This window comes from Equus caballus, chromosome 20 (assembly GCF_041296265.1).
Source record: "Equus caballus isolate H_3958 breed thoroughbred chromosome 20, TB-T2T, whole genome shotgun sequence".
Taxonomy (NCBI): Eukaryota; Metazoa; Chordata; class Mammalia; order Perissodactyla; family Equidae; genus Equus; species Equus caballus.
Genome location: NC_091703.1, coordinates 31,214,599 through 31,233,447, shown reverse-complemented (window position 1 = coordinate 31,233,447; position 18,849 = coordinate 31,214,599). Strand labels below are relative to the sequence as shown.

Here is an 18,849-nt window from a genome sequence, read left to right as displayed (position 1 = left end):
CATGGTTTTCCTTTTACCTGTAATGGCCTAACCTCCATATTTTCCATTTTCTACAGCAATAATTGACCACTTCGGGATTACTTCCTCTCAGTAATATTTCTTCCAGGTTGAATTCATTAACTCTCTTTCAGTGTATTCCAATTATCGGTTGATTGCCCATTATCTACACAAGATTGTAAACTCCTTAAGAGTATGGACTGGTTTTATTTAGCCTGGTATCCTCAGCACTGGTATATCTTCTATATGCTAGATATTTAGTACATGATTGCTCAGGAAATAGAGGGCTCCATTGGTCAAGGAGGCTTCATGGAGGAGATAGAACCTAAACTGGTCCTTTGAAGATTTCATATTAGCAATAGGTAGGGGAGTGGAAAATGGGATTCTATGCAAAGAACTTCTTTGACCTCAGGCAAAAGTACAAAATAGTATGCAGCGTAAACTCTCCACTCACCTTTGGCCCTCAGCCATCCAGTTTCCATGTTTTAGACAACTGATGTTGTAGTTTATTTGTATTAAAGATAACTTACATTTTATGTGATAATAAATGCAATATATACTTATTAATCTCATAATATAGAAAATAAAATTGTGAAGATTTGGTGTGTATATACATACACATGAAAAAAATCCATATATATCTCTGTTTTTTTTCTGTAGCTTTTCCCTGTGGTCTTCAACATTTGATGTATTCTCATGTCTCGGTATAAACACAGGCGTCCCTATGGACAGCACATGAGATCTTTCCTGCAGGTACACAGACCCCTTTTTCAATTTTTAAAAGTTGAATTACACGACTTTGCTTTCATATATATCTCTCCTGCCTGGAATATTCTGCCTACTCTCCTGTCCTTTGCCTGGTCAACTCTTACCCACCCTATGAAACTTATGCAGAAACTACATTCTTTAAGAAGCCTTCCTTTTCTTGGATTCTCACACTCTCTTCCACCCCCAGTCTGGGTTTGGCATCTCTCTGATTCCACAGTACTTACACTTTCCCAGATATTATCCTTTATCACATTTCCACTATAAAATCTTGAATAATTTGATTAAACTATTTTTTAAAGAAGACTATTTTGATAAAGGAGTGAGAAAACTAGAGACCAGAAGGCTGCACAGAAGGTAACTGTGCTAAGATAGTTGTGAAGAGGTTGTGAGATGAATGGTGGGTTAGTGAGGAGGGAATATACAAGAATTTTCCAAGGAAATGTTGATGAGATTTCACCGATTAGAGGATGGGGAATGAGAGAAGATATCAAGACAAAGATGACTATGATATAGTGAGTTTGGGAATCAAGGCAGAATTTTCAAGCCACTCACAGTGGAGTTGGTTGTGGTTGGGGAAGATACAGGAGTTTGTTTTTGTTTTTGATCATGCTGATTTTGAGTTGAAGACGGGACATGACTAGCAGGCATTGGGAGGATATTACACAGTTGCACATGAGGAAGGCTATATACAGATTAGGAGGATGGGATTTATTATATCATAGAGATATCAGATTGATCTAATAGGGTACAGGTCTCTGAAGACTGAAATTGTGAGTTTGAATAAACTCTTTTGAGCCTTCAAGAACATGCACAATTAAGGAATGCAGGGAAGGAGAGGAGTTGGAGAAGGAGTAAGCAACTAAAAAAGGGACAGATGACAACTTGTGTAAGTGACTTGTTTTGGAAACTCACTTTTGCCCTTTTCATTGTAGCCCTACTTATCTCAGGCTTGGTGTAGAAGATACAGTGCTGCACTAAAATTTCTCCCTTAATAACTGCCAGGCAGAAACTTGGATGATCCTCATGGAAATTGTCTCCATAAGAAACCAAACTATCACTGAATTTGTCCTCCTTGGTTTCTCTGACGTAGCTGAGCTGCATCTCCTTTTCTTTATTGTGTTCGCTCTCATCTACACCTCCATCATCATAGGGAATATGCTAATCATTGTGGCAGTGGTTAGCTCCCCAAGACTCCACACACCCATGTATTTCTTCCTGGTTAATCTGTCCTTCCTGGAGATCCTCTATACCTCCACAGTGGTGCCAAAAATGTTGGAGGGCTTTTTGTGGGAGGCAGCCATCTCTGTGGCTGGTTGCTTGCTCCAGTTCTTTATCTTTGGTTCTCTAGCCACAGCTGAATGCTTCCTGCTGGCTGTCATGGCATATGATCGCTACCTGGCAATCTGCTACCCACTCCGCTACCCACTCTTAATGAGACCCAGATGGTGCTTGGGGCTGGTGGTCATATCCTGGCTCTCTGGCTTCATAGTAGATGGATTGGTTGTGACCCTGATGGCCCAGCTGAGATTCTGTGGCCCCAATCACATTGACCATTTTTACTGCGACTTCACGCCTTTGATGGGCTTGGCTTGCTCAGATCCCAGCATAGCCCAGTTGACAACATTCATTCTCTCTGTGGTCTGCCTCACTGTTCCCTTTGGACTGATTCTCACATCTTATGCACGGATTGTGGTAGCTGTGCTGAGAGTTCCTGCTGGGGCCAGTAGGCGAAAGGCTTTCTCCACATGCTCCTCTCACATATCAGTAGTGTCCACATTCTACGGAACTCTTATCGTCTTGTACATTGCACCTTCTGCTGTCAACTCCCAGATGCTCTCCAAGGTTTTTGGTCTACTCTACACTGTGTTCACCCCTCTCTTCAATCCTGTGATCTATACCCTGAGGAATAAGGAAGTTCATCAGGCACTACGGAGGCTTCTATACATTAAGCAAACTGAAACACTTAATTGAAGGAGGATGGTGGTGAGGATTTTATTTGGACTTTGCCTATCTCCTTCGGGATGTCTGCAGGATAGGTTGGGGAGAAATAACCATTCTATTCTGATGCTTCCCTCTGTGAAATGTTCTGTTGTTATTCTAAAATGGGGATTAAGAGCAACAATTTTCAACTGCCAACCAAAAAACTTACTTTTATCTTTTATTATTTTTTTATTAAACAGGCAATGGATATAATTATAGAAAATAGATAAAAATAGGAACATAAAGCAAACCTAGAAATATTGGCTACTTGTATTGTGTGTGTGTGTATGCATAAACATATACTCGCTCATTTATGGACGTTTGTAATCTGGCTTTCCACTGAATATTATGTCTTGATTATCTTTCTATTTCAAGAAGTATGTACTAATTTATTCTTCTGGGCTTTTTAGTATAGTTAAACATGATTTATTTAAATGATCTGCTATTGTGGGAATTTTGTGTTGCATTCAATTCATTCACCAAACAAACATAGTTTATATCCAGATATTCATATAATAAATTCTTAGGAATTGAATTGCCAAGTCTAAGGATATGCATATTAAAAAAATTTAAAACTGAATTCATTCTATTTATTTATTTTTAACTTTCGTATAAAATTTCAAGCATACTCAAAAGTAGAGAGACTATATAAACCCCCAGGTAGCCACCATCTGGCTTCAATACCAACATTTGCCATTCCAGTTTCAACTACCCATAGCTCCTATTTTTAGAGCAAATTCCAAATGTGTTAGTTGTGTAAGTATATATTCCATAGGCAAGTATTTAGTATATTCTCTGACTGATAAAGACATTTTAAAAAACATGCCAATCCTGCCATTATGATACTTAAGACAATTAACAATGTTTCCTCAATGTCATATAATATATAAGCCATGTTCAAATTTCTCCAATTATCTTTCAGTATATTCTTAAAATTACGATGCAAACAGCGTTCACGTAATGTATCTTGTTATGTTTCTTAGTGCCTTACTTCAGAGTAGTCCTCTTCCCCTCTTTTTTTTTCACATCATTGAGTTATTGAAGAAATCTGGTTATCTGTCCTGTAGAATGTTCCATATTCTAAATTAAACTTATTGCTTATTTATGGTTTTGTTTAACTTCTATTCCGGGTCTTGTATTTGTTATAAACTTATTTTCTGTCCATCTCAGCCTATTGATAGTGATGCTATAGCTGGGAATGCCTGGGGCACTCACCTGGGCTGGCACTTCTTGTGGTGAACCCCCACAGATATTCCTCTGACCCAAGACAATGTTATGGCTGGATTGGCCCTTGTGGTTATTATTATGATTGCAAGATGCACCTCAGCTACACACATCAGGGGACTATGAAAAAACAAGGTTTATTACTCATTTCCTGGGGGGTATGTGGGATGTCTGGAGCATGCAGAGAGGTTTTGGGTAGAGAGAGAGCATGTACCTGGGGCTCTCCCTTTATTGGGGCTGAGGATGAGGGGCCTAGGATATTGTGGGTTCACTCTTTGTTGGAGAATTTAAAACATAAGAGTGGGAATTAAAGCTTGAGAAGGGAATAGCCAATAGCCAGGCCACTTACACAGTCAGTTATCTAGGTCACCCAGGGCATTCTAAAAGAGGAACTTAATGGGTGGGATGGCCTGCCTTTTTATCTAGTTGTGTAGTTGGATATATGTTTCAAGATGGGTGTCTTTGAAATGGATGCTTTGGAAATCAAAAGCAAATACCACGCACTTACATTATAACAAAAAATGCTAATTGTCAGACACACCACAAAACTGATGTCGAGTTAGAAGCTTGATTAGATCTTTGTTATCTTTTTAACAGAGTATTCTAAAGTTGCATTAATCATCAACTTTCATCATGGATGCTAAAAATATTAGGTGAAAGGTTGATTAGGAACAGAATAGTAGATGGATCAGACTGATGCCACTTGAATCCACTGGTCAATAATATAAATAACATCACTAATAGTGGGACAAGCAAATATTGTGTGCCTGGTGAGATGATGCAATAGAAATAGTGTTTTTCTAGCAGACATTTCAAATCTTGGAAGGTCATCTTGAACTTGAATAAGCTTGGTTTTATCCTTTGTAATATGGATTTGTGGAAAATGCAAGGTGCTTTGGAAGCCTCTCTAGCATGACATGACTCACCGTCCAAATTCTCTCTTCCTGGTGGACATAGGGCTTGGCTTTAGGCTGTGTTAGGCCAGGTCAAGAGGAGGCCTTACTCAAGGATGTGGTTATTACTCTTAAGGCTTGGACTTTGTGTCTGGTTGATGACAGGGCTATTAATGAGGTGTTAATGGAATTTCCCCACTTTAGCAGAGCCAGGACAACACCCTTTCCTGGTACCTCTCTTCCTCAGCCCTGGTCTACTTCTAGGGTCTGTTTCATTTCAATCCTGTAGCAGCTTCTCTCTGAAGTCTCAAATGGTCTTTCCCTTTATATGTGCAATCTGACTATCAGTCACAGCTCACAGACCCCTCCCCACCTTCAAATGTATCTTGGGTCTCCACTACACAGAGAGATCTCTCCCCTCTGATGTCCTATCCTACAATTTTCAGTGCTTAGGTGCCCCAAACTTTGAGTTCTGCTTTCTCAGATCAATGGGATTGCCCATCTGTTGACTCACTACCTCAGGAGTTTTCTAGGTAAAATTCAAAACCGGCCCTTGTACACAGGGGACAAAGAGAGACCAATGAAAGAGGCAGACCACTCCACATTGGCAGGTGGCAGTTTTAATAAGCATCAGAATCTACGTATGAGGCTTATCTTGGGTATCCACAAAACAAGTGAAGTCCACACCCACCTGCCAGAATCGTAAAAGCTTATATAGAGGCCTAATGGGGTTCATTCATGTACATAGTCCCGACGGTCTCAACAACACATTACTCTCTCCAGGCTGTGTCCTTGACAGCTCCTAGTGTGGACACAACAGCGGTCGGAATGTACATTACAGGGATAGGGGTTGCCCTGTCTAATTGCCCGGGTCCAGCTGGTGAATCAAACAGCAGTCACGTCCTCTCAATGACCTTCTCCAACACCATGATTCTGTGCTTGAAATTCATTTCTTTTGGCTATAGTCAGAAAGTTGTCCCCAGGTAGAGACCTGGGTGATTATGTCTCACCTTGTGAGTTTCTCTTTCAGGGATCACAGTCATGCATTACCTGCTGTCCACTGCCTGAACAATTGACCCATATATTTTGTCTTGTTTTATAGTTATTTATGATGGAGGAGAGTCCAGTACCAGTTAGTCGATCATGTCCAGAAGTAGACGTGTTTCATATTTTGAAAAATGGTTTTCTGATGGCAAATGCCTTATTAGACTTATTATAAGAAGTTCATCTAAGTTTTTCTTTGGTGAAGGCTGATCATCCTCTTTAATACTTCTCACAACTCCTTCCTTATGGTAGGTGCTCCATATATACTTTCAGAATTGGATTAAATTATATTGAATGATGATGAGAAAAATGAGTGGGGATAATTGTGTTGGTGACGATGGTGGACAGGTATGAGAAGTACTTAGTGATAGTTATTTTCAAGTCCTTGTTCCAAAACCCCAGGTCGCTACTGTGATACTTTATAAATACTAGCCAAAGTCACAAGATGCATGGCCATGTATGTGTGTGTGTGTGTGTGTGTGTGTATACATATGTAAACATATATGTATATTCAAAACACATGTCTGTCTTATCGTGCCCTAGGTCAAGGTGTTATATACTATTAACATCAGTTAAACATCTGTATTTACAACAATTCTCACCCTAAAGACTCCAGAAAGAGAGTTCTTGTGTTCCTTCTCAGAAACCAGTTTTTATGGGGAAAATCTTTGTATCCATTTGATTTCCCTTATCTCCACTTGTTATTCCCAGGCCAGTTAAATTTGGGCTTCAGTTCCTGTCCTCAAGAATCCTATAATATATCTTCTAATAAGGCACTGAATGAACTTGGTATTACATCTTAACCTGCTACTGATGCCCTAGATTATTGTTACTGTCACTAGGTTCCTGACCGCTTATTGGAATTTTGACCTCTGTTGCTCACCTCTACAACACACAGAGGCTTGCTTCCCTTAGACACACCATTGTGAATGGCATCCAGTATCCAGCTGAAGGATGGACATTCGGAGAAAGAGAAAAACGTTTATATTCACTGGATCCTGGGGAATAGGAGAGACTGCTTCTGGGACCTGGGGAAATATCACCTTGGATTATCCAGTCCATATAGAAGTCCACCTTGTCCACAGGGGATACGTTCCAAGGCCCCCCAGTGGATGCCTGATAGCATGGATAGTACTGAACCCTATATATGTTATGTTTTTCCTATACATACATACCTATGATAAAGTTTAATTTATAAATTAGGCACCGTGAGAGATTAACAACAACTAATAATAAATTAGAACAATTACAATAATATACTGTAATAAAAATTATGTGAATGTGGTCTCTGTCTCTCTCAAAATGTCTTATTGTATGTATTGTACTTAGGGTAGCGTATACAGTGTGGATACGCTGGACAAAGGGATGATTGATGTCCTGGGTGGGATGGAGTGGGAACAGCGTATAATTTAAAACTTAGGAATTGTTTATTTCTGGATTGTTTCTTATCCATTTATTATTTTTGAACTGTGGTTGACTGGGGGTAAATTAAACCGCAGAAAGTGCAACTGCAGATAAAGAAAGGCTACTGTAATCATTCATTTGAAAATAATTTTCTGAACACGTGCTGTATGAACTCGTTAGATTAGAATTGGAAAGAAAGCATTAACTTCTAAATGATCCAGCAAGACAGTCTGGGCTGTGCATAGGTCAGATGCAGATGCTGAGCAGAGAATCCAATCTGAGAGTCTCAGGGGTCCTCTTACTAAGTCAGAGCTCTATCTAATCCAACCATATAGTTCTCTTGAATAGAATTAATCATCAGGTATTTAATCCAACCATATAATGTACAATGTACAATAGCATAAACTGTAGGAAGTGGTCCAAGTAAACACAATACATAGTCATTGCTTTGACATAATGTATGATATATGTATAGAAAGACAAACAGGACATGTCACAGTGACTGAACTAGTTAGAGTTCATTGTCTTTATAATGCAATGCAATAAATTCTTTCTCTGCATTGCCCTGTGACAATCTATATCTGAAAGAAGAATCAATTCATTGAGTGATGCATAGACCATTTTAATTTTGAGAAAATTAGTAAATAAAACACAAGGAAATATTTTTTTGTTCCATTATAAAACCGAGTATTTTAAAAATCCTCCTACTTTTAACTGTTTTCCAATTCTCAACCACAGGTATCAGAACCTCCCCAGAAATTCTCAATCATAGCACAAATATAAAAAACTCCTGTGGGGCCAGCCCCATGGCCAAATGGTTAAGCCTGTGAGCTCTGCTTCAGCAGCTGGGTTTCGTCAGTTCCAATTCTGGGCATGGACATGGCACCACTCATCAACCCATGCTGAGGAGCGTCCCACATAGCAGAACTAGAAGGACTTACAACTGGAATATACAACCGTGTACTGAGGGGCTTTGGGGAGAAGAAGAAGAAAAATGAAAAAAAAAGAAGATCGGCAACAGAAGTCAGCTCAGGTGCCAATATTTAACAAAAAAAATCTGAAAAATGAGAATTAAAAGGGGAAAGTCCACATAAAACAAATTTCCACTCTCTTATTTATGGTGAAGGTATTGGTGGTATTGATAGGGATAGTAGTGAAGATGGTAATTTGTATGGTGACTCTGATGACAACAATGATAATATCAGCTATAATAAAGCTAAATGTGAGGATCTTCATTATTAAACCATTGATAGAAATGGCAATGGTTTTCAAAATGGCAGCAGTGATGGCAATAGATGATCAAATTTCCATAGTATTAGTGTTAGAAGGCAAACACTAATCAACACTTTTTCAGAATTCTTCATTAGCTGTACATGATTTCCAGCCCTGCTCACTGAGAGCATCCCCACTGATGCCTGACCCCAAATCAGGGGATACTGATCAGTGTTGGAGTGGTCTGATAATGAAGTATGTTTTTGGTCAGTATCACACTCAAATAACTTTCTGGAAACCGAAGGTTTGGGGGTAGTTAGAACAATAAATAATAGCTCCATATAACTCTGTCTAGAAATCTAGACTCTTTTAAAGCAGCAATATTCCTTAACTTGTTAAAGATATTCAGAAAGCCATGTCAGGACCATTATCAGGAAAATCTTTTGGAGGCTTAGTAACCTTGGTCTCTCAGAGCAGAGCCCACAGATTCATTAGCAGAAACAGATTGTCACTAGCTCTCTTATAAAACAGGGATGGCTTTCACTCATATTTCCCTTTTCTTTACCACTAATCTTTTTTATCCTTTTTGCTTATATCTCCTTTCTCCCCTCCTTTCCTCCATTATTTTCTTCCTCCTGCTTATTTCTTCTTTTCCCATTTCTTCTCCACACTTTCTTCCCGTTTCTCTCTCTCTCACTCCCTTCCATGAAGTGGTCAACCTCTACTCTCACCCAAATGCGTGTAACACTCTTTTCTCACCATTACCTTTTTATTACATACACATTTTTGGCTCCGAAATAGCCTGATGGGATATGATGGGAAATCCAGCTACACTCATGGGCTGTGTAAAATAAAAAGGCCTGGGAATGGGAGACGTGATCCTGATTGGGGAGATGGAGACTTCAGGTCAGTCAGTCTTCAGGGAGTTATTTCACTCCCTTTATGGGCATGACTTTTAGTGGGTGCTCTGAGGGGGCTGAGGCTATGTGGATCAAGGAAGCTTAGAGTCATATAACTTTAATCAGATCCTTGGTTTAACAGTCCAGTATTTTCTATCTTATATTGATAGCAAGGTTATAATAAAAGGATCTAGTTGATTTCCATCACATTTTCCTTTACTTCAAATCCCAAGCTTCCCCCATAATCCTCTGTGGTCTACCATCTGGCAGCCTACACACATCACATTACAGTTTGGGGTGGGGAATTCATGGAGAGGACATGGCCTCTGGCCACCTAGAGGTTACTTTCTGGCTGGCAAGACTAGAGGTCCATACAGAAAAACCACTGGTTCAACACAGAAGGCTGAGTATGCTCCATGTCAGATGAGTGTGCTAGAGCAGTGCTACTCCAAGTATCATCTGTGGACCAGTGCCTGTCTGTGAACTGTTTGTTACCAGTTTGTGATGGGTAAACATGTAAATTAAGAGAAAGCATTTGGAAACTTTTATAGCAATTTGACATGGCTACAGCATCCAAGCCTGTGATGAGTGGATTCATTTTATTGACCAAAAGAATGAAAAAAACCCCTGGTCCTTCTCCATAGATAGGTTGAGAAGTACTGGTCTAGAGAACAAGTGTTATGTGGAGTCGGTTGGTCAAGGATGGCTTCATGGGGGATGGAGGTGGTGTAAGATGAGTAGAAATAATTAACTATGGAGAGAGGAGAAGCAAGGAAGATATTCAAGGCAGGAAGAAGCATGAGAGCAAACACTGAAAGGGAGCTGGACTTACTTGATGATGGTAAATAGACCAGTCTGCCTAGCTAGCTTGGATCACATTAGACGATGGGGGTGGTTACAAAAACCGGTGTTAGGCAAGTTGAATGAACTACATGGCCCAAGTCTACCTTTGAAACCAGCCTCAATCATCCGTGACACTTCATTCTGCAGGCTATGTACAGCCATTCCAGAATTGTGAGAGTAAAATGGATCACATGTATGTAGGATATAGGGGAAGTGGACACGTAAGTAGGTGGAAGGATGGTAGTTCAAAAGGAAGCATTAGACAAGCTGAAGAATGACTATCTGAAATTTGTTTTTTAGAGTGTTATGCTACAGAGACTACAGGGAAAAATAGCTGTGGATAGTTAAGCAAGAAAGTTTTGATCTTCTCATTGATCCAATAGGATTCCTATTTCCTAAACCTGAGCTGATGTCACAGCTGGAGCAAGGTGAGGAGCCATGTATTCTCCAAGCCCCGAGACCTCCTGATCTGGGGCTTAATCCTGTCTCTTCTGCAGGTGAGAGGGCTGGGTGCAAAGTATAGTAATGAAGCAGAAGGGAAGGTTTCAATATTTGGGCAAGGGATTGGATGAGGGGGAAATCAAACTTACTCTTTATTTTGTTTTCCTTTGTCATACATCCCCTTACCAATCTACTCATCCAATTGCTAATTTGGGGGAAATTCAACTTTGCTAACTGAACCCTTTTGTCTTTTGTTGTTCACATCATCAGTCCCTGCTCTCAAATGTATTTGCCATGTATACTTTCTCACCCTGGAATTGTCATTCTGCTTCAGTCCCCATGCTGTCCCATGTGGCTTCTCATCTGCTAGGTTTATATGCAACTTATAGCTATCTCTGAGTTCTTTAAAAGAGATGCATCTGTCAATACCTCACAGCCCTAACATCCAGATCTCATGTTTTCTAATGCTTGCTCTGTTCATTTAGCAAGTATTTATGGAATGTAGCATGTGCCAGAGCCTTCCGATAAGGTTCTCTACTGGCGCATCTCGGAGGGCAAGAAAGTGATCCCCTGCACTGCCACTGATGGCCACTGGAGGCCCCTTTCTCCTCCAGACCCACTCAAACCTTATCAGTGTTCAGAGTGCAACAAGGGCTTCGACCACCACTCCAACTTTAACCGCCACAAGAGCAGCCACAGTGGCGAGAAGTCTTTCCAATGTCCACGGTGCAACCAGAGCTTGAGCTGGAGCCCAGATCCGACGCGCCGCCTGCGTAGACACAACGGCGAACCGCCTTTCTGGCGCGCTGCACTAGAAGCGCTTTGGCTTCAGCTCGGACTATGGGCGTCACCAGAGGACACACACCGGTGAGCGGCCCCTCCCGTGTCCCCAGTGCGCCCAGAGCTCCAGTCGCAGCTCGGACCTGGCCCCGCACCAGAGTGTTTACAATGGCAAACAGCCGTTCGCTGTTCCGACTGTGGCCGCGGTTTTAGCCGCAGGTCGTCGAGCGTCCACACCGGGCAGCGACCCTACCAGTGCAGTGACTGCAGCAAGTGTTTCCGCGTTGGCCAGGACCTGGTCAAGCACCGGCGCACCCACAGCAGGGAAAGGCCCTACAAGTGCGGGGATTGTACCAAGTGTTTCAGGCACCGCCCCAACCTCATCACACACAGGCGGGTCCACACCCGCGAGAAGCCTCCAAGAGCCGGGTTGTGGGAAGAGCTTCAGCCAGAGCTCGCACCTCATCATCCACTAGATGGCGCACACGGGCGAGCCCCTTCTCGCTGTTGTAACTGTGGCCAGAGCTTCAGTCAGAAGACCAAGCTCATCACGCACCAGAAGATGCCCAGGGCGGAGAGGGCGCTGGGGTGACACTTTGAAGCCTGACCAGACTCGGCATAAAGCTTGAAGCTCTTAGCTGGGAGTAAGTAGAGGCCACCCATTTCCAGGAGCCTAGGCCCTGGCTTCACCGCTCCCTGTCTCCACCCCTCATCAGTGGGAATCGTCAAGGGAAGATTTGGGGCCACACTAGAGTGGGGGTGGAGAGGGGAGCTCAAGTTGGTTTTCCATAGTCACTATTTCCAGGAATCTACTCGCTCTCAGGGTAGGCAAACAGCTGGGGCTGCACGGTGACGAGGTGTGGTTTCTGGGCATCGGGCCCCTTCTTGCCTCCTCAGAGTCTCTCCCGTGCCCCCCAGAGTGTGGGAATTCCCAAAGAGCACCAGAAAGCTAATCTCTGGGTGCTTGGGTCCCCAGGGAATTATCTGGGAGCAGAAGATATGGAGCTCAGGGATGGCAGGTGATATGGGGTGGGAGAAAAACCCTTGTTAGAGTTTTCTCATTTAACTTACCTCATCCTACTTTCTAGGGTTTTCACCCGCACTCCTAGTGGCTCATTGGAGCCTCTGGTCTACCTCATGAGTGACGTTAAAGAGGGAGAAGTAGGTGGCCCCTTTTGAGTTGCCCCACCCCTTATATTTCTACCCCCAAAGTGACCTTGTGACTTGTGCAGCTCAAGTGCCCTCATTTGCATCAGCCCAGCAACTTGCTCTCTGCTCCTCACTTCTCCCCAAATCTTCAGCTTTTGATTAAGATGCCAGGACATTCTAAACTTCGAGGGTACAGGGGATGGGGTTTTCTTTAGATTTGCCCTCAGGTTTTCCTCACCGGTGGAAACTCCTGTCCATTTTTTTCATCAGGACAGGAGGTGGTGGGAGTCTGGGTGATTAGAAATTTGAAAACCAAACAACCCTTTTTGTCTTTCACAGAATTCAGGGTAGAAGTCACACCCTGAATGAGAGTGGTTGTGGTGGTGAGTGCTAAAGGCCCAAATTCCTCAGCCCTTCATGTTTCCTGGTTGAAGAGGTGTCAGAAGTGATAAGATGTGGATGGCAACACTATGCGTTGCTCAGTTCCCCACCTGGAAAATCACACTTTTTGGGGGTAAAAATTATTGCTGCTTTCCACTGGACTCACTTCCTGGAGGTTGGGGCTGCTCATGTGTTTTCCTGTGTACCAACTATTCCCTTCAATACACTGCCTTTTCACTGGAAAAATGAAGTTATTTTTAAACATGTGGTTAATGTAAGCCAGCATTTCCCTTTTAGATAAATTATTTGGACCAACCCCACTTTCCTGTGCTGTCTTTGGGAACTGGTTTAAAGCTATTGTTTACCTTGGCTTTCTAATTCTCCTGAACTTTCAGGAGCCGGTCACTGTTTGGGCGGAGGCCTTTCGCGTTAGCAGTGCGAATCCAACAGCCATCTTTAAGGCTACATGTCCCACAGTCAGGATTGTTGTGCCGCCGTGTGGCCGAGATGGGTAACTGCATCTTCTCCAGTACACTGGAAGACGCTCTCTGAACCTGAAATACTGTAGCAAATGTTCCTAGAGCTGAGGTCTAGGTCGGTAGTTTGACTTTAACTTGGTTTTACCCGTAGAATTCTTGATTCGGTAGGTCTAGGGCAGCACCTGAGAATTAACATTTCTAAGTTCCTGGGTAATGATGGTGCTGCTGGTGGGGGGCTGAATTTTGACCTCTATCTTAGTGGAATGAAAGGCCAATAGTTTTGAGCTCCGAGCTCCGCCACCCCAGATTCCCACCCCACTCCCAATAAAAGGTGATCACAGTGTTCTAGTCTGCAAACTATTGAAAAGATGAAGTAGTCGGTTACTTGCTCCCTGACCACTAGGTGTCGCAATATAAAATTGTCTTGCCCTAGTAGGTCATCAGGGAAAGTTCAGAGAAGTGCTAGGAAATGAGAGTGGAGGTGACATCCTGCTTACCCAAGAGAAGTGGTATTGTTGACTGGGGCACAACTGGGACATGGACAAAGTTGAACTTAGCTGCTTTCCACCCTTTCCATGTTTCGAGAACCTTCCTTTTTGCCTTTGGTCTGCCTCTCATCATTCCCTCTCCACCTGTCTGAGTTCCAAGTCCTGTGACCTCTTGCTTCTGAAACTCTTCCTTAAGGTGTAAATGATAAAAGACTCATGTAGTGAGCTTTTTCAGAAATTCCTGAAGTAAAAACTTATCTGTGATTCAAACAGAAGAGCTTTCATGAGTCTTTAAGAGTACAATTTTAGGGACCTTGTCAGGCAGTTGTGTTAAGGTGTTTAGTACGTGTGCCTGGTTTGCAACCCTCCTTGTTGTTGGGGACTGCCTTCTAATAACACCATAGATGCTGATAAGCCTTTCTCCTCCTGGGAGAGTCCCACCAGACAGGGAGCTGGTGGCCCTCTGTAGACCCTTTAATGTGCCTTACACAATATGCACAAAATGAGGATGAGGTAGACCAGACAAAATTGTAGAATATATAAAGTCAGGTGAAATCAGAAATCAGGCGAGTATTTCAAAAGCTTACTGTAAGCAGATGTATGTATCCTGGAAACGAGTTATAAACTTGGCTATAAGCTCAGCAGTTGTCATGAAAGAGTGGAAAGTGATTACTTAGTTTCCTAAAGAGTTAAACACATACCTTCCATACAGTCCAGCTATTCCACACCTAGATATTTACCCAAGAGAAATGATAGCATACAAAAACTTGTACACAAATGATCATAGCAGCGTTATTTGCAATAACCAAAAACTGGAAACAACCCAAATTTCCATTATTAGGTTAATGGATAAACAAGTTGTAGTAAACCCATACAATGGAATACCACTCAGCAATAACAAGGAATGAGCTGTTGATACACATGACATGGATGAATCTCAAAATAATCATGCCGAATGAAAGAAGTCAGACCAAAAAGAGTACATAGTTTATGATTCCATTTTTGTAAACCTCTGGAAAAGGCAAAATGATCTATAGTCTAAGAAAGCTGATCAGAGGTTTCTTGGGAATGGGGAATGCTGGGCAGGGTAGAAGGGAGAAATTGGCATGGAGTGTGAAAGGGGTTGGATATGTTCATATCACGATGGTGCAGATGGTTTCTCAGGTGTATACACATGTAATAACTTATCAACTGGTGCACTTAAATATATGCACTTTTATTATATGTCAATTGTATCCTCCTAAGGCTTTTAGAAAAAAGTTATTGCTTATATGACAGAAGTACAGTTATTCCCAGCACTGAGATGGGAGGGAAAGTTTTCCTTTGAGTTTCATAATGTTGCTTCTTGTAATCTTCCTCAGTGTAAACCAATGATAGAAAGCCAAAGCACCATTTAGCAACAATAGTTGTATGAAGGATGTTGTGGGGTGGGTAGAGATAAGAAGGAAGTGGAAAACAGTGCATCTAGGTATGCATCTCTCTGCTGGTCTGCTTTGGTTTGGAGACGAGACTTAGATTATCAGAAGGAAAGCTGTATTACCATCCTTTAGGCAGCCCTTCCTAAATGTTGTCCCTCTGTATTCAGGTCTTTACAAGTATTAAGGAGCAATAGTTTTAAGATTTTACTCAATTGATAAGTATACAGATGGTAGGAATATGTTAGGGACTGAGTTGGATTCCTCATTTAAAAATCAAGGAGCCAGGCAGTTCACAGTCAGGGAAGGCCATCCTGCTCCTCTGTGGGGTAGAGAGTAAGGGTGTAACCATTTATTGTCATCTCTACTTTTTGCTGTTCTCTGACAGTTTCCTGAGAATCAGCATTATCTCCCCAAACAGACAGCAAGCACTACCTGGGTGAAATCACCACCCTGTTTTTACTTGGTCTTCACCACAGTGCCGAGCAGAGCAATGGGCACATAAAGGATTTCAATAAATGCTTGTAAAATTGAATGAAGTGTTGGGAATAAGAAAAAAGATGTGGATTCTACTTTAATTATTAATGAATACTTATCCCGCTGAGACATCTTTTTTGACTGACTCAGCTCATCTCGTATCTTTGTTCTGTGTGTCTAACTCTCCTGTATTTCCCAATTATGTTTGCTCCCAGTGTCCTGGTTGTCTTTGGTTTGTGTCTGTGCTGGGTGGTAGTTTCCTGTAGCAGTGGTGTGTGGAGTCTCTTCCTCTATTCTCCTTTGAGTCTCTTGGTTGCCAGTGCCATTGACATTCTAAAAATACCCTTTTCTCCTCCAACAAAGGCACCTAATGTGAGGTAGATATCATCCCCTGTGCTGAACTGTCTGACTCACTAATAAAAATGCTTATTGAGACATTATTTTTTGCCAGATATTAAGCCTGGTGATTTCCAAGTCTACAAATCCTCACAAAACCCCAAGGAAATAGACTCTATTATTATCCCAAGTTTATGGATAAAGAAATTAAGGCTGGGGGAGATTGTATCATTCTCCTGTGATCATACAGCTAACCAGTTAGAAGAATTAAGACTTGAATTAAAATCTAACATTAAAATCTGTTCTCTCAATCACTGTGTCATGCTGGTTCCCATAAGAACTTACTGTCATTGAACTTTTCTGGCCCCTCTTCAATTCTTAAGGACTTTGCTCTTTGCCTGGTGATGGATTTAATTAGTATAATTAAATATTATACCTAATATTATATATACATAATATTAATATACATAATTAATTAGGTATAATTATGGGTGCTAATGTACTAACCAGCAGTACCACTGATGAAACAAATTTCTTACCCGGGATGTATAAATGTCAAAAAAACTTTAAGGACCTGGAAATTCTATTACCTTGATAGTCTGGTGGAGATGACATTTTATAACTTTTCCCTAGTTATCAACTTGCTCTGCTTGAAAAGTTGACCCTCCATCTTGAATTTCTTGTTTCTTAGAACGCAGAATAGTGTGCGCGCGCGTGTGTGTGTGTGTGTGTGTGTGTGTTGGGAGTCTAAGAGGGGGGGTTTGGCTCCAGTAGTTGTTCAAAGGTAACTGTGCCTTCTTGACAGGATGGCCTTCCCCCAAGATGGGAACCTCGCCTCCTCTCTCTTTGACAACTGGTGATTTGGGGCTGACTGAGAATGACAGTCATGGTCATCAACCTCTGGTCAAATCTCTGCAGACTTCATTTTCTGGACGGTTCTCTTTAGGGCAGCCTTGACATCAGTGTTCCGCAGGCTATAGATGATAGGATTGAGGATGGGGGTGACCACAGCATAGAAGAGGGAAAGCAGAGGGTCAGTGGCTGGATCATAGCTGGCCTTAGGACGGATGTAGATAAAGATGGCAGTGCCATAGAAGAGGGAGACCACGACCAGGTGGGAGGAGCAGGTGGAGAAGGCCTTGCGACGGCCAACAGCAGATGGGATTCGGAAGATAGTAGCCAAGATACGCCCATAGGAGCCCAGGATGAGGCCAAAGGGGCAGAGGATGATGAGGGCAGCAGCCAGGATAATCTGTAGTTCATTGAGTGAGGTGTCTCCACATACCAGCTGCAAGATGGGCTGGATCTCACAGAAGAAGTGTGGGATGGCATTGGGGCCACAGAAGGGCAAGGAGAAGATGAAGGAGGTGTGGCCCAGGCCCACCATTGCTCCACAGGCCCACGCTGACCCAGCTAGCTGTAGGCACATCCGATGGCTCAGTAGAAGTGGGTAGTGAAGGGGTTTGCAGATGGCTGCGTAGCGGTCATAGGCCATGGCTGCCAGGAGGCAACACTCCGTGGCACCAAAAAAGAGAAAGAAGAACATCTGCAGTGCACAGCCAGAGCGAGGGATGTGGCGCTGACCAGTGAGGAGGTGGTGAAGCAGCAGGGGGACAGTTACAGATGTGTAGCCAATCTCCAGAGCTGAGAGGATCCGAAGGAAGAAGTACATAGGGGACCGGAGGGCAGAATCAGCTGAGACCAGCACCACAATGAGGAGGTTGCCTGCCACAGTGAGCAGGTAGATGGTGAGGAAGAGCGAGAAGAGCAAGCCCTGCAGGCTGGCCAGGTGGGAGAAGCCTGCAAGAATGAATTCAGTCACCACAGACGTGTTCGTGCACATCCTGCACAGATCCCTTCTGACTGGAAGATGAAAGAAATGGCAAGGGAAAGTTGCAATTATGGAACTGTGAAGAGGGCAAAAATGATGCCTCTCTGCCTCTGTTCAAAGCATTAGAACTGCATTTCTTTTAGGGTCTCATGGGCTTTGATGCAGGACAGCCCTGAGTCCATCCTGGCCCTCGCCCACTCTTGGAAGCCAGGGTGAATGTTTGGCTCTCTCAGCCTAGTTCCCTCACCTGGCCTTTTCCTGATGGTGCCCACCTTTCACAAGAACACATTGAATTCTGTTTTCACTTTCTCCCTAGGTGAGGGTTGGATCATTCTGGCCCCCTTTTCACTTTTTTCTCCCCTTCTCATCCTTCCCATAAGCCTGGGGACAGAATTTCCCTTCCAGTAGACGTTTTCCTGCTCAAGGCCAGAATGTGTTCTATGTTCAGAGTGTTGAAAAATCCCATTCCAAGACAAGGGAATTTTCTCTTGTATTCTTCTTCCTCTGGAGGCCTTCTATTTCTGTCTTTTTCTTTCCTTCTTTCACGTTTGCTCTTTCTTTTCCTCTCCACTTGTCTCCTCTCTGACCCAATTTTCTCCTCTTTTTTTCCCCCTTTTTCAAGCTCCTTTTTCAGTTACCTGATCTATTCAGACTCTCTTCTTTCTCTATCATTTTGCCATTTCATGATTTTCAAGGAGGAGAGAGAAAATTTGAAAGAGCATCTCTTTCAAGCTCCAGGAGGCAGTTAAACAGTTCAGTTATCCAAAGGAGTCAAGATCTCTCTAGTTTTTAAAGATGCTCAGGGAGG

At 42.6% G+C, this 18,849-nt stretch overlaps 2 protein-coding genes across 2 annotated transcripts; one reads left to right on the top strand and one right to left on the bottom strand.

Annotated features, from left to right (window-relative positions):
* Nucleotides 1-1,779: 1,779 nt before the first annotated feature.
* OR11A1B (olfactory receptor family 11 subfamily A member 1B) lies at nt 1,780-2,736 on the top strand. Its single transcript, NM_001391683.1, has one exon. The coding sequence runs from the start codon at nt 1,780-1,782 to the stop codon at nt 2,734-2,736; it is 957 nt and encodes a 318-aa protein (NP_001378612.1).
* A 14,378-nt stretch (nt 2,737-17,114) lies between these two features.
* OR10C1 (olfactory receptor family 10 subfamily C member 1) lies at nt 17,115-18,053 on the bottom strand. The gene is given in 1 exon segment (NM_001391004.1): nt 17,115-18,053. A coding segment is annotated over 1 exon segment (939 nt).
* Nucleotides 18,054-18,849: the final 796 nt, after the last annotated feature.